The sequence below is a fragment of the Marmota monax genome, unplaced genomic scaffold, assembly GCF_021218885.2.
Source record: "Marmota monax isolate L192 unplaced genomic scaffold, Marmota_monax_Labrador192_F-V1.1 WCK01_AAM20220418_F8-fsc00072, whole genome shotgun sequence".
Classification (NCBI taxonomy): Eukaryota; Metazoa; Chordata; class Mammalia; order Rodentia; family Sciuridae; genus Marmota; species Marmota monax.
The window spans coordinates 4,226,238-4,238,681 of NW_026692356.1; the positions used below are offsets into that span (position 1 = coordinate 4,226,238).

Below are 12,444 nucleotides of genomic sequence, written 5' to 3' on the forward strand. Positions count from 1 at the left end.
GAAGGAAAATTATCTTGGTAAGTACTAGATGTTTCTTTTTTCTTTTGATAGGAATGAAAGAAATGTGTTGCATTTTTAAATTGGTGTTTTGTGGATATTGTTTCTGAAGTACTGTTTTTATGTTTGTATTATAGGCTTTTTTGTCCAAGGTTTCCCTAAACTCTTGAGGTTTCAAGAACATCATGAAAAAATACTGAATAAATTTCTGTCCAAGCTTAAGCAACATTTGGTAGGTAGATGTGACACTGACTTAACACCCACCTGTTCCAATAATGAAGCTACAGTGATATTTGGTCTTTGGCCTCAGTTAACTCATTAATTTATAGTGTCATCCATTTCATTTACTAAACAGTTAAAACAATTCCCAGTTTGATGAACATTAGATTTGTAAAATTTAATATTGATGATCTATCACAGTTTTAATTAGTAGATTCAGATTTCTGTGAAGCTGGTAAGTGGAAACAATGAAGTTTTTAAATGAAATGTGATTTCTTAGTTACTTTGGAGGTTTTTGAATTGCACAAAAAGTATTTTGAGGTTCTTACAAACTCATTCCTCATGAAATATATGTGTGCTTTACTACAAGATATAATACTTTAGTAAAACAAAGATAGTTAATTGTAAAATATGTTAGTGAAAAATAAATGTATTACAGTCCTTTCATGAGAAATTTATTCTGGGGTTAATCTTGAAAGGTAAAATTTTGGGAGAAAAAGTAAGAATAGGAAAAGAAATCAAGAAAAAGGTTGTAAAGAGATGTTTTGGGTTTTTTTCTTAAATATCTTTATTTTACTTATTTATTTTCATGTGGTGCTGAGGCTCGAACCCAGTGCCTCACGTGTGCTAAGCAAGCACTCTGCAACCCCAGCCCCCAAAGGTGGTTTTTTTTAATATTTATCCTTGACAGCTATCTCCATTATCCTTCCTAATTTTGTGTATTGTATTGTCATAATCTGTTGGTTACAATCCAGAAATTGTGAGGTCTTTGTTTTTTTAGGATACTCAAGAAATCTACACGAGTTTTTACACAATGAAATGGTTTTTTCAGTGTTTCCTTGATCGTGTAAGTATTTATTTACAAAACTCTATCATAAAATCCTGATCACAAGGTGAGGCAAACTGTTAATCTTACTTCTGTTTTGTTTTATTTTTCATTACAGACTCCCTTTACTCTAAACCTCAGAATATGGGATATTTACATCTTTGAAGGAGAACGAGTTCTTACTGCCATGTCCTACACAATCTTAAAATTACACAAAAGTAAGAAAATGTTTTAACTGAAGATTTCATAAAAATCAAGACTTATTTTAACTTTGATGTGTCAATCCCCACTGGGCTCCTTATCCATTATCTCCGTGATAGTATAAAAAAAGTCCTTGAGAATCAGTGGGGAAGTTTTCTTCAGTTGGTAGTTTACTTTTTTATGGTTCTTTTTCCTACTAGAGCTGTGTATGGCAAAGATCTTGGATTCTTTTCTCCTTATAACAGTTTCACTGGAGTGGTAGAATGAAATTTGTTGGTTTCACTAATAATGATATTCTAAAATATTGGTTTTCACTGGATCTTCTTTTTTTAAATTAATTTTTTATTTATATATGACAGCAGAATGCATTACAATTCTTATTACACATATAGAGCACAACTTTTCATATCTCTGGTTGTACACAGAGTATATTCACACCAATTTGTGTCTTCATTCATGTACTTTGGATAATAATGATCATCACATCCCACCATCACTTCTAACCCTATGTTCGCTGGATCTTCTTGTTCTTTTCATTGATCTGAATTTCAAGTTTGTAATAGAACAGAGAGAGCTTTAGCCTCATGATTTAAGGGTGCTACAGAGAATATTTCTATTATTGTTTCCTTCATTTAGGAATAAGAGCTTCCAGCTCCAAGTTGTAGATGGGGAATTTATAGATCAGCTCTGCTTGACTGTGTCATGGCCTCTGAGGCAAGTAAAGGCAGTGTCTGTAGTTGCATAAATGTAGAAAGGATTGTTTTTTAAAACAAAACAACAAAACACATTTTAGTCTCAGTTGCAGTATTTCAAGGGCTCTGTAAATTGAGTTGCTATGCCTTACTATAAAGTTAAGAAATGAGATTTTCTTCATGAATGTGAAGAATCATATTCACTTTAAAGTCTCAGTTCAACCGTAAGCATTCTGTGGCTCTTCTTAAAACTATACAGAGGTGTGAATCACTGAAAGCTTTAGAACTTTATATAGTACTTCTAATCTAGACCATACCACATAATTTCACGTTCCACGTATACTCTGCTCTCTCATGTTGTCCTTGAATGATCTCCTCAGCATCCCATCTGCAGTAGGAGCCAGTTGAGTGCATGAGGTTATGTTTATGGTTTTTCTGTCTACTGTGCTTGGTGTTCTAAGTACATGCTAGGTACTTTGATGTAAGATTGTTATGTTATTTATGTGAACAGAGTGGACTTCAGAGGGCCAGATCAACCACACTTTTACCTAGGAATAAGAATGCCCATTATAAGATACCTTTGTATTGTTTACTCTTTTCAAGAAAAGGATTCAGAAGCGTGGTGATTCTTTTCCCTTGTATTCAGGCTCTGTTTCCTCAACACACAGACTAAAGTACCACGACAAAACCTTTGACAACAAATTGCTATCCAAGACCCAGGGTTCTGTCTTACAACCAAGTGAAATCCCTCTTTCTTCTCTTCCTGCCTCTCCTCCACTTCAGTTACTTCCTTTCTCTCTGGATTATGAATAAAATGAGGTGTGGAACAAAAATAAAATTTTTATTAAGAGATATCAATGTTCCCTAAACAGTGAAAAAGTAGAAACATATTTCTTTGTAGCTCTTTTTTTCTTCTTAAATTGTTTTTATTTATATGACCCTTTATCAATTTTGACAAGTAAAAAGTTTCTTTACCCTTTGTAAATAAACTTTAAGCACAGCAGTTACTTTATATACTAGCATATCATTGGACTAAATAAACTGTAGAAAAATTTCTCTGCTGCTCTGTATTTTTTATTTATTTATTTATTTTTGGCTAGGGAAACAAAGCTCAAGAGCTTAAACTAATTTCCTTCATCACCATGTGAAGCCTTAAAACCTGAATGGTAGTTGAAAGGGAGGGAGGATGGAGAGATGTTACTAAGAGGTAAAAAAGTTTCAGCTGGACAGAAGGAATGGTTCTGGAGATCTATTGTACAGCCTAGTGACTGAAACTAATAATATTAGTGAATATTTGAAAACTGCAAAGTAGGTAGACTTTCAGTGTTCTCATTACAAAAATAAATATGTTTGATGGATATGTTAGTTAGATTGGTCTAATCATTCCACAATGTTATACATACACCAAATCATCTTTGAAGATGATTTTGTAATAGACCATAGTTTACACCTTAAATACATACAATTTTTTATTTGCCAATTAAAACATAAAGCATAAAGAAGAAAAACTTCTTTTGGGACACTTACTCAGTGGTTAAGAGGTTTTTTCTTTTTTCTCTTTCTTCCACATTGCCTTAATATTTAGAGACTTTGTTACTAGAGGTTCATGGCAAAGTGGTTTAAATAGCAAAAAATGAGAAACAATCTGAATGTCCATAACTAGAAGACTAATTAAGCAAATTACAATGCATTCATTACATTGCACTATTATATCACTATGAATAATGATGGTATAAAATCATATCTGTTGAAGTGAGAGATATCAGTGATATATTATTGAAAGGGAACAAAGCAAGAAGGTGAATAACTTTGTAAATATCATTTAATTTTGAAAATTGATACACATATGCACATGTGAATATACATACCTGTGAGTAAGGTATTGGGTAGTATGATCTTAGTGGGTTTTTATTTTCCGATTTGTGTCTGTAGTTTGAAATTTTTTCTGATGAAACTATTTTCATATGCAGAAATAAACTCTACAAATTAATAATCCCTTTTAAAAAAAGTTCTGAACCACTAATAAATACAGACTTAGAAGTGGATTTGCCTGTGACAGTTGGAGCTTTAAATCAATAAAAGAGAAAGGCCTCATGTCTTCCTGGGTGCCTTTCTCTGTCAGTTGTCTCAGAGAAGCTCTTACTCTGGGTTACTATTAATGCCTATATATTATTACTCTTAAACCAATGAGAAGGTGTTTGACAGTATTTGCCAGCTCCTCTTTCTCCCCAGTAAGATTAACCTGCATTTCTTTGTGACCATTTCAGTATCAGAAAAAAAAATTTTTTAACATTCACAAGGCCATGTGAAAGTTGTTTAGGTTTTTTCAATGCCCTTTTTATAAATGTGCTATACCAAATAGAATGTATTATCTTTTCAACCTAAAATAACTGTTGACTTAGCATTTACATTTCTGTCATCCTTTCTTAGAACATCTAATGAAATTGTCTATGGAAGAACTTGTAGAATTTCTTCAGGAGACTCTAGCAAAGGATTTTTTCTTTGAAGATGATTTTGTAATAGACCAACTTCAGATTTCTATGGCAGAACTAAAGCGGGCGAAATTAGACCTCCCAGAACCTGGTAAGAAATACCCCAATGTTTTATATCTAAATTATAATTAAGATTGGAAGACATGGCACAATTAACATGGATTATTTCTTTTTCATAGCACAAGCATAATACTCTTGAAGAAATAATATAAATGAATGCCTTACCAACTGTCTTTAGCTTTTTTTAAAAAATTTATTTAAAGAAAAAGCAAGTAAACATTAAATCTTCATATCCTAATGGAACAACTGTACTGTTCCTACTTACATTTATAAATTTGGTTGACAAATAATACTAATTTTCAGAAGTAACTATGATGTTATTTAAACTAATATAACAATAAGCACTTTTTACTTTCATCATCTCATTTTATGAAACTATACAATAGCAGAGCAAGTAAAGTCCCACTTTATAGATTAGAAAATTCAAACTTAAATAGAAAGCTACAGAAATTCCAAATTGCATTAACAAGAGTAGAGTCTGGACTTTCTGATTACCAATCCAGGGCTCTTGTAGGTAATACATTTTATTCACTTACTTCAAAACATTCCAGGACCTACTGTTAGGCTTTCTGCTGGAGAATCCTCTGAGAATTTGAAAACTTAAGAGAAAAAAAATGTGTTCTTGCTTTCAGGTGCACACAGTTGAGATTATTTACACAGATGATAACAAAGTGAATGGAACAGTAATAGAGCTAGGTACAAGATAAATGGTAAGGGTAGGGGAGCTTGAGAGGGAGAGAAAAGAAAATGTATAAAGATCACAGTAGGAGTAACTTTTAAGAGTTCTGACCAGATAGTATTTAACAATGTATGATATCCTGAGAAAAAGTTATTTTTTCCTCTTTCACCTTTGTTGCAGTGGAGGATATGGTAAGAGGATGGGGCAGTGGAAGATCATGGGCGAGAGATGAAAAGTTATTTACGCTCTCAGGTAGAGGTGAATTTGGCATTTCCTGATCCTTGTGTCATCAAGGATGTATCTGTATAGAAGGAAAGCAGAATTGAATTAATGGAAAATATATTTCACTTTCAGTAAAAATTAAGATGTTCTGATTTTACTTACTTAATTGAGAAGGGATTAATCAGCACTTCTGTGAGGTTTGGGGTCATCAGGATTGACTAGAAAATAACCCCTCACAGCATACACAGTTAGGTTGAGCATAGGCCTTGTGAAACCATCGCCTTCACTAAGTGAGGTGAACCCACCTTTGTTCAGTATAATGATGTCCATTTTCTATTAATTCTTTCCTGTAGCAGGAAATGCATTTGGAGCAGCAATTACTATACTCTTACTATTGTGATGCTTATTTTTTCAACGTATTGTCCACTTTTAAAAAGAATTTAATGCAAGTTTTAGTAAAATACACACATAAGGAAAAAAAATTACAACATTTAAACCTGAGATTAAAATTTAAAACCTGTGTAATGGAAGCAGGATGGTGGTAATGATTTAGCATCTAATTAGTAGCTAGTATTTTGCAAAATGTTACTATGTGGCACATACTATAGGGACTCCCTCATCTATTCCCTAAAAATAACTCTGAAAAAGTGATTGGCCTCATTTTACAGATGAGGAAACTCAGCAGTTTATAAGAGCTTTTAATTAAGAAATGATAGAGGGCCGGGATTAAAGGGAGATGGATAGATAAGCACTGCAAGAAGTCTGGGCGATGCTTCTTGATCATCCTGGCAGTGAAGAGAGCTGAAAGAAGGTGGCGCTGCCCTTTCCAGCACAGCGTCTCTCCTTCTGTACTGGGACATGTACTTCCGGATTTTTTTGTCACTTGGCCTTCACAAATTGTGAACTACCTATGGAACATTAAGATAATGAAACGAACATTGTACCAAGAAATTTTAACGTCATCTCTGTCCTCTTAAAAAATGTGAGACGGGAGCAGGGCTTTGCTTTTTCTGTTTTCATACCTGTTAATTCCTCCTCATTACTTCGTGTTAGTTTGTTGGGTTTCCAGAAAGAATTCACTAGCATTTTGAGATTGCATTGATTTATTAAAGATTTAGGATTTCTGAGGGGAAAACAGTGTTCTTATTTTAAAAACTGGGTTTTCTACTAAAGAGCTTTTATTTTTAGTTATTTGAGACTACTCTGATAACCCTCAGTATACATTGTTTTCCTCATTTAACTGTTACGTATTTCTTACCTACTGACTCCAGCCCCTAATTATGTCCTGTGTAAAAACCTGGCCACTGACACTGTGGGTGGGTAGCTCTACCAGAGCACCATGGTCTATGGTCGCATGCACAAGGTTCACTTCTATGGTTGTCATCAAGATGAGGAGAACATAGGCAGAGTAGTGGCTGGGGGCCCCTAGGTTCCTCAAGGGATGATTTTATCTTTGGCTGTTATAAGTTGCATCTTTTTTTCTTCCATTTTTTTTCTAACTAGTTAGACATTTGGCATTTTTTATATTTTTGTAGCCACTACCTTGATTGTTTTCTTTGATTTGTAGATATACAATTATATCTTCAAAGGATAGTAGTTTTTCCTTTCTTTTCAGTATTCATGCTTCTTATTTTTTCAAGTCAAGAAAGTATCCAGCTATTTTTAACTATTATTGATATTTTATATATTCATTTTGTTTATGCATATTTTATAGTTTCTATTTAACTTTTTTTTTTAATTTTTACTGTTGGTTGTTAAAAACATTACATAGTTCTTGATATATCATATTTCACACTTTGATTCAAGTGGGTTATGAATCTGTATACCCCGTATACAGATTGCAGAATCACATCAGTTACACTTCCATTGATTTACATATTGCCATACTAGTGTCTGTTGTATTCTGCTGCCTTTCCTATCCTCTACTATCCCCCCTCCCCTCCCCTCCCCTCCCTTCTTCTCTCTCTACCCCCTCTACTGTAATTCATTTCTCCCCCTTGTATTATTTTTCCCTTTCCCCTCACTTCCTCTTGTATGTAATTTTGTATAACCCTGAGGGTCTCCTTCCATTTCCATGCAATTTCCCTTCTCTCTCCCTTTCCCTCCCACCTCTCATCCCTGTTTAATGTTAATCTTCTTCTCATGCTCTTCCTCCCTACTCTGTTCTTAGTTACTCTCCTTATATCAAAGAAGACATTTGGCATTTGTTTTTTAGGGATTGGCTAGCTTCACTTAGCATAATCTGCTCTAATGCCATCCGTTTCCCTGCAAATTCTATGATTTTGTCATTTTTTAATGCAGAGTAATACTCCATTGTGTATAAATGCCACATTTTTTTTATCCATTCGTCTATTGAAGGGCATCTAGGTTGGTTCCACAGTCTTGCTATTGTGAATTGTGCTGCTGTGAACATCGATGTAGCAGTGTCCCTGTAGCATGCTCTTTTTAGGTTTTTAGGGAATAGACCGAGAAGGGGAATAGCTGGGTCAAATGGTGGTTCCATTCCCAGCTTTCCAAGAAATCTCCATACTGCTTTCCAAATTGGCTGCACCAATTTGCAGTCCCACCAGCAATGTACAAGTGTACCCTTTTCCCCACATCCTCGCCAGCACTTATTGTTGTTTGATTTCATAATGGCTGCCAATCTTACTGGAGTGAGATGGTATCTTAGGGTGGTTTTGATTTGCATTTCTCTGACTGCTAGAGATGGTGAGCATTTTTTCATGTACTTGTTGATTGATTGTATGTCCTCCTCTGAGAAGTGTCTGTTCAGGTCCTTGGCCCATTTGTTGATTGGGTTATTTGTTATCTTATTGTCTAATTTTTTGAGTTCTTTGTATACTCTGGCTAGCATCATTCTGAATGGAGAAAAATTGAAGGCATTCCCTCTAAAATCTGGAACAAGACAGGGATGCCCTCTCTCACCACTTCTGTTCAACATAGTTCTCGAAACACTGGCCAGAGCAATTAGACAGACAAAAGAAATTAAATGCATAAAAATAGGAAAAGAAGAACTTAAATTATCACTATTTGCAGGTGACATGATTCTATACCTAGCAGACCCAAAAGGGTCTACAAAGAAACTATTAGAGCTAATAAATGAATTCAGCAAAGTGGCAGGATATAAAATCAACATGCATAAATCAAAGGCATTCCTGTATATCAGCGACAAATCCTCTGAAATAGAAATGAGGACAACCACTCCATTCACAATATCCTCAAAAAAATAAAGTAAAATACTTGGGAATCAACCTAACAAAAGAGGTGAAAGACTTATACAATGAAAACTACAGAACCCTAAAGAGAGAAATAGAATATCTTAGAAGACGGAAAAATATACCCTGTTCATGGATAGGCAGAACTAACATCATCAAAATGGCGATATTACCAAAAGTTCTCTATAGGTTTAATGCAATGCCAATCAAAATCCCAACGGCATTTCTTGTAGAAATAGAGAAAGCAATCATGAAATTCGTATGGAAAAATAAAAGACCCAGAATAGCAAAAACAACTCTAAGCAGGAAGTGTGAATCAGGCGGTATAGCGATACCAGACTTCAAACTATACTACAGAACAATAGTAACAAAAACAGCATGGTACTGGTACCAAAACAGGCGGGTAGACCAATGGTACAGAATAGAGGACACAGAAACCAATCCACAAAACTACAACTATCTTATATTTGATAAAGGGGCTAAAAGCATGCAATGGAGGAAGGATAGCATCTTCAACAAATGGTGCTGGAAAAACTGGAAATCCATATGCAACAAAATGAAACTGAATCCCTTTCTCTCGCCATGCACCAAAGTTAACTCAAAATGGATCAAGGAGCTTGATATCAAATCAGAGACACGGCGTCTGATAGAAGAAAAAGTTGGCTACGATCTACATACTGTGGGGTCGGGCTCCAAATTCCTCAATAGGACACCCATAGCACAAGAGTTAATAACTAGAATCAACAAATGGGACTTACTGAAACTAAAAAGTTTTTTCTCAGCAAAAGAAACAATAAGAGAGGTAAATAGGGAGCCTACATCTTGGGAACAAATCTTTACTCCTCACACTTAAGATAGAGCCCTAATATCCAGAGTATATTTAACTTTTTGAAAACATTTTATTGTGAAAGTTTTAAAACTTAAAAAAAGTAGACCACCTAGGCTATCACTCAGCTTACTGAATGTTTTTAAAGTGAAAATAAAGACATCAGGATACTTCACTTCTGTGTCTAAGAAACAAGGACCTTCTGCCTAACAATGGCATCTTTTTCACATCAACAAAGTAACAGTGTGATTCCCCAATATTAGCTCATGCCAGGTCCTTGTTGAATGTTTCCACTTTTCCCGAGACTGCCTTTTTGGGGGGTCAAAAAATATCAGGGTTTGAACTCAGGGGGGCACTCAACCACTGAGCCACATCCCCAGCACTATTTTGTATTTTATTTAGATACAGGGTCTCACTGAGTTGCATAGCGCCTCACTTTTGCTGAGGCTGGCTTTGAACTCAGGATCCTCCAATTACAGGTGTGCACCACTGCTCCCAGCACATACTGCCTTTTTAACTGTTTTTCTCAACAGCATTTATTTGAGAGTCACCCTTTGTGTTTGATGTGCTTCTTTAGACTCTTGACATGGAGCAGTGCGCCTCTCCTCTTACCCACCCCACCATACCTTTCTTTCCTTCCTCCCTTTTTTCCTTCCTTCCCTCTTTCTTTCTTATTTCACCCCTCCTTCCTCCCTCTTGTTCCTTCTCCTTCTTCCCTTGTATCCACCTGTCAGTCTGTCCTTCCTTCCCTCCCTCCTATTGCCATAGAGGTCCATCCAGTCATCATGTGTAATGTCCCACATTCTGGAGTTGTCTGATTTCTTTCGCAATGTCACTTAACTTGTTCCCCTAGCATCTGAGTGTCCTGCAATCTAGAAGTAAGATATAGCAATTTAATTAGATTCATATTAAACAGGAGGTACATAGTGACTAAGGGTTTTTGTTGTTGTTGTTTGTTTTTTTTACTATGAATGATTCTGAGTTTTGCAATTAGGACCAGATTACCTTTTTTTTTTTAGGGGAGAGAGAATCTTTTTTTTTTTTTTTTTTGTAGATGGACACAACACAATGCCTTTATTTTTTTTATGTGGTGCTGAGAATGGAAGCCGGGTCCCGCCCATGCTAAGGGAGTGCTCTACCGCTGAATCACAATCCCAGCCCAGGACCAGATTACTTTAATTAAAATTTTTAATTAGAAAATTTTATTTAAAAAAAAAAAAAACACTTTTCAATTAGCAAGTAATCTGTGGCAAAATATTGTGACATCGTTCAGATACCCAGTTTTCTTTAACCTTTCCCTTGATACTTCTAGCCTCCATTGATAATCCTTGCCTAAATTAAATTTTGGGGCACACTTTCTGTAACAAAGAACTTTTCCTCCTTTATCAGCTGTAGCTTTTTAGTTACCTTAAATTGTAATTCCTACTGAAAAGCTAGAATAAATGCTTAATTTCTTTTCTTACTGATCTTTTCCTCCTCTGTTCTATTCGAATGTAACTGGTGGCAGAGTTTTTGTGAATTAGTGAAAGTCATCAAGTCATCTTGTGTTTCTCTACTGTGCCTGCCAATTTGGCCAAAAGTTTTAGCTCCTGGCATATATAGAAGAATCGAGAGAAGATTTTTTTCTTAGAATAATTAAGAACCACTTTCAAATTTATCTTTTAAGTACCAGAAAATATGAAACTGAATAAATCTTTTTAAGTGAACATTTTGTTGCTTTTGGCTTTGATACAGGTGCTTTTTTCTCCTAGAGAAATTTGGATTTTTTATTTTGTTTATAGAAAATGAACTTTGCTGGCTTCCACATTTAAAGTGAAAATAAAGTTTCCTTTATAGGTCTTTTGTACTGGTAGTGACAAGTTTTGATTGGAACATAGGAAGAAGACACTCACTTGTGCTCACAGTAGTGCTATTCATGCAGCACAATTTGAAATTATTTCATGCTTAGTTCCAGAGAACTGCTCTGTCTCAATCCTGCTCTGGTCTCTGCTTCCCTACCTATTCCTTCCATCTCTTTTTTCTTCACTGGTTTCTTTTCTTGAGCTAATCTTTAAAATGAGCTACATAAAGTTGTTTATCTTGTGCTCTTTCCTTGGGCAGTTTAGTTTCCTAGTCAGAGCAATCTTAGAAGATTTCCAAGTCTGTGTGTCTATTCAACATCTTGGTCCTGGGAACTGAATTCCAACCTGTTTTGCCAATACTATAATTGGGCATCTTAACCTGCCTTCCTCTCAGACACTGCAAACTGGATGTCTAACTGAGCCAGCTATCTTTCCACTAATCTCGGAAGCTTCCCCTATTTCTCTTACATATTTCCTGTTGTCACAAAGTGGTCAACACCTATCTTTTCCTTCTTGCTCCTGCCTCTACTTCCTGGCACCCAGTTACTATGCAGTAGCTCATCAAGTGCTTTGTATTTTAGTTCTTAACATCTCTGACATTTCTCTCCTGGAGTAGCGGTGGCATAAACTGGGGCCTCTACTGTAGTGCCCCTTCCTCATAGAACCAGAATGGTGGTATGAAATTCACATTCCCTCCTGGTACAGTCCAGTGTTTATGGGAGAAAACAAAAAGTCCTTGGTTTGGCATAAAAAACTCTCTTCTTGTCTTCTTTTCCACTTCATCCTTCCCACCTTCCCGGAACCATTAGGCAGCATAATAAATAGTAATAATAACAGGAAACAGTTTTGAGTTGTAAGTGATAGACTCCTTGCTGAATGATTTATATGAACATTACTTATTTTCCCCCAGCAACCCTTTGGAATGGGTTTTTGTTAATGCAAGCTTGTTTTTGTGTTTTGTTTTGGTTACTTTCAAAGACAATTTTCTATGCACAGGTTTATTTAGATTTTTTAAATTAGTATTTTATATTTTCAAGTAGAAAATTAAGAAATCTATTTTTTTAAAAAATATTTAATTAAGTTTAAAAAGTTAACATAGAGCTGGAGGTGTGGCTCAGTGGTAGAACTGTTACCTAGCATGTGAAAAGCCCTGGGGTCCCATCTTCAGTATTGG

The 12,444-nt window shown here is 35.3% G+C and overlaps 1 protein-coding gene across 9 annotated transcripts in view; it reads left to right on the plus strand.

Annotated features, from left to right (window-relative positions):
* The window catches only part of Usp6nl (USP6 N-terminal like), a 156,608-nt gene that overhangs the window by 125,850 nt on the left and 18,314 nt on the right, over nt 1-12,444 (plus strand). For all 9 annotated transcript variants that reach the window (XM_058578626.1, XM_058578627.1, XM_046442336.2 and 6 more), the window contains 4 exons: nt 135-229; nt 998-1,063; nt 1,161-1,260; nt 4,366-4,518. In XM_058578626.1, the coding sequence (XP_058434609.1) occupies nt 135-229; nt 998-1,063; nt 1,161-1,260; nt 4,366-4,518 (414 nt within the window). The remainder of the gene's footprint in view (nt 1-134; nt 230-997; nt 1,064-1,160; nt 1,261-4,365; nt 4,519-12,444) is intronic.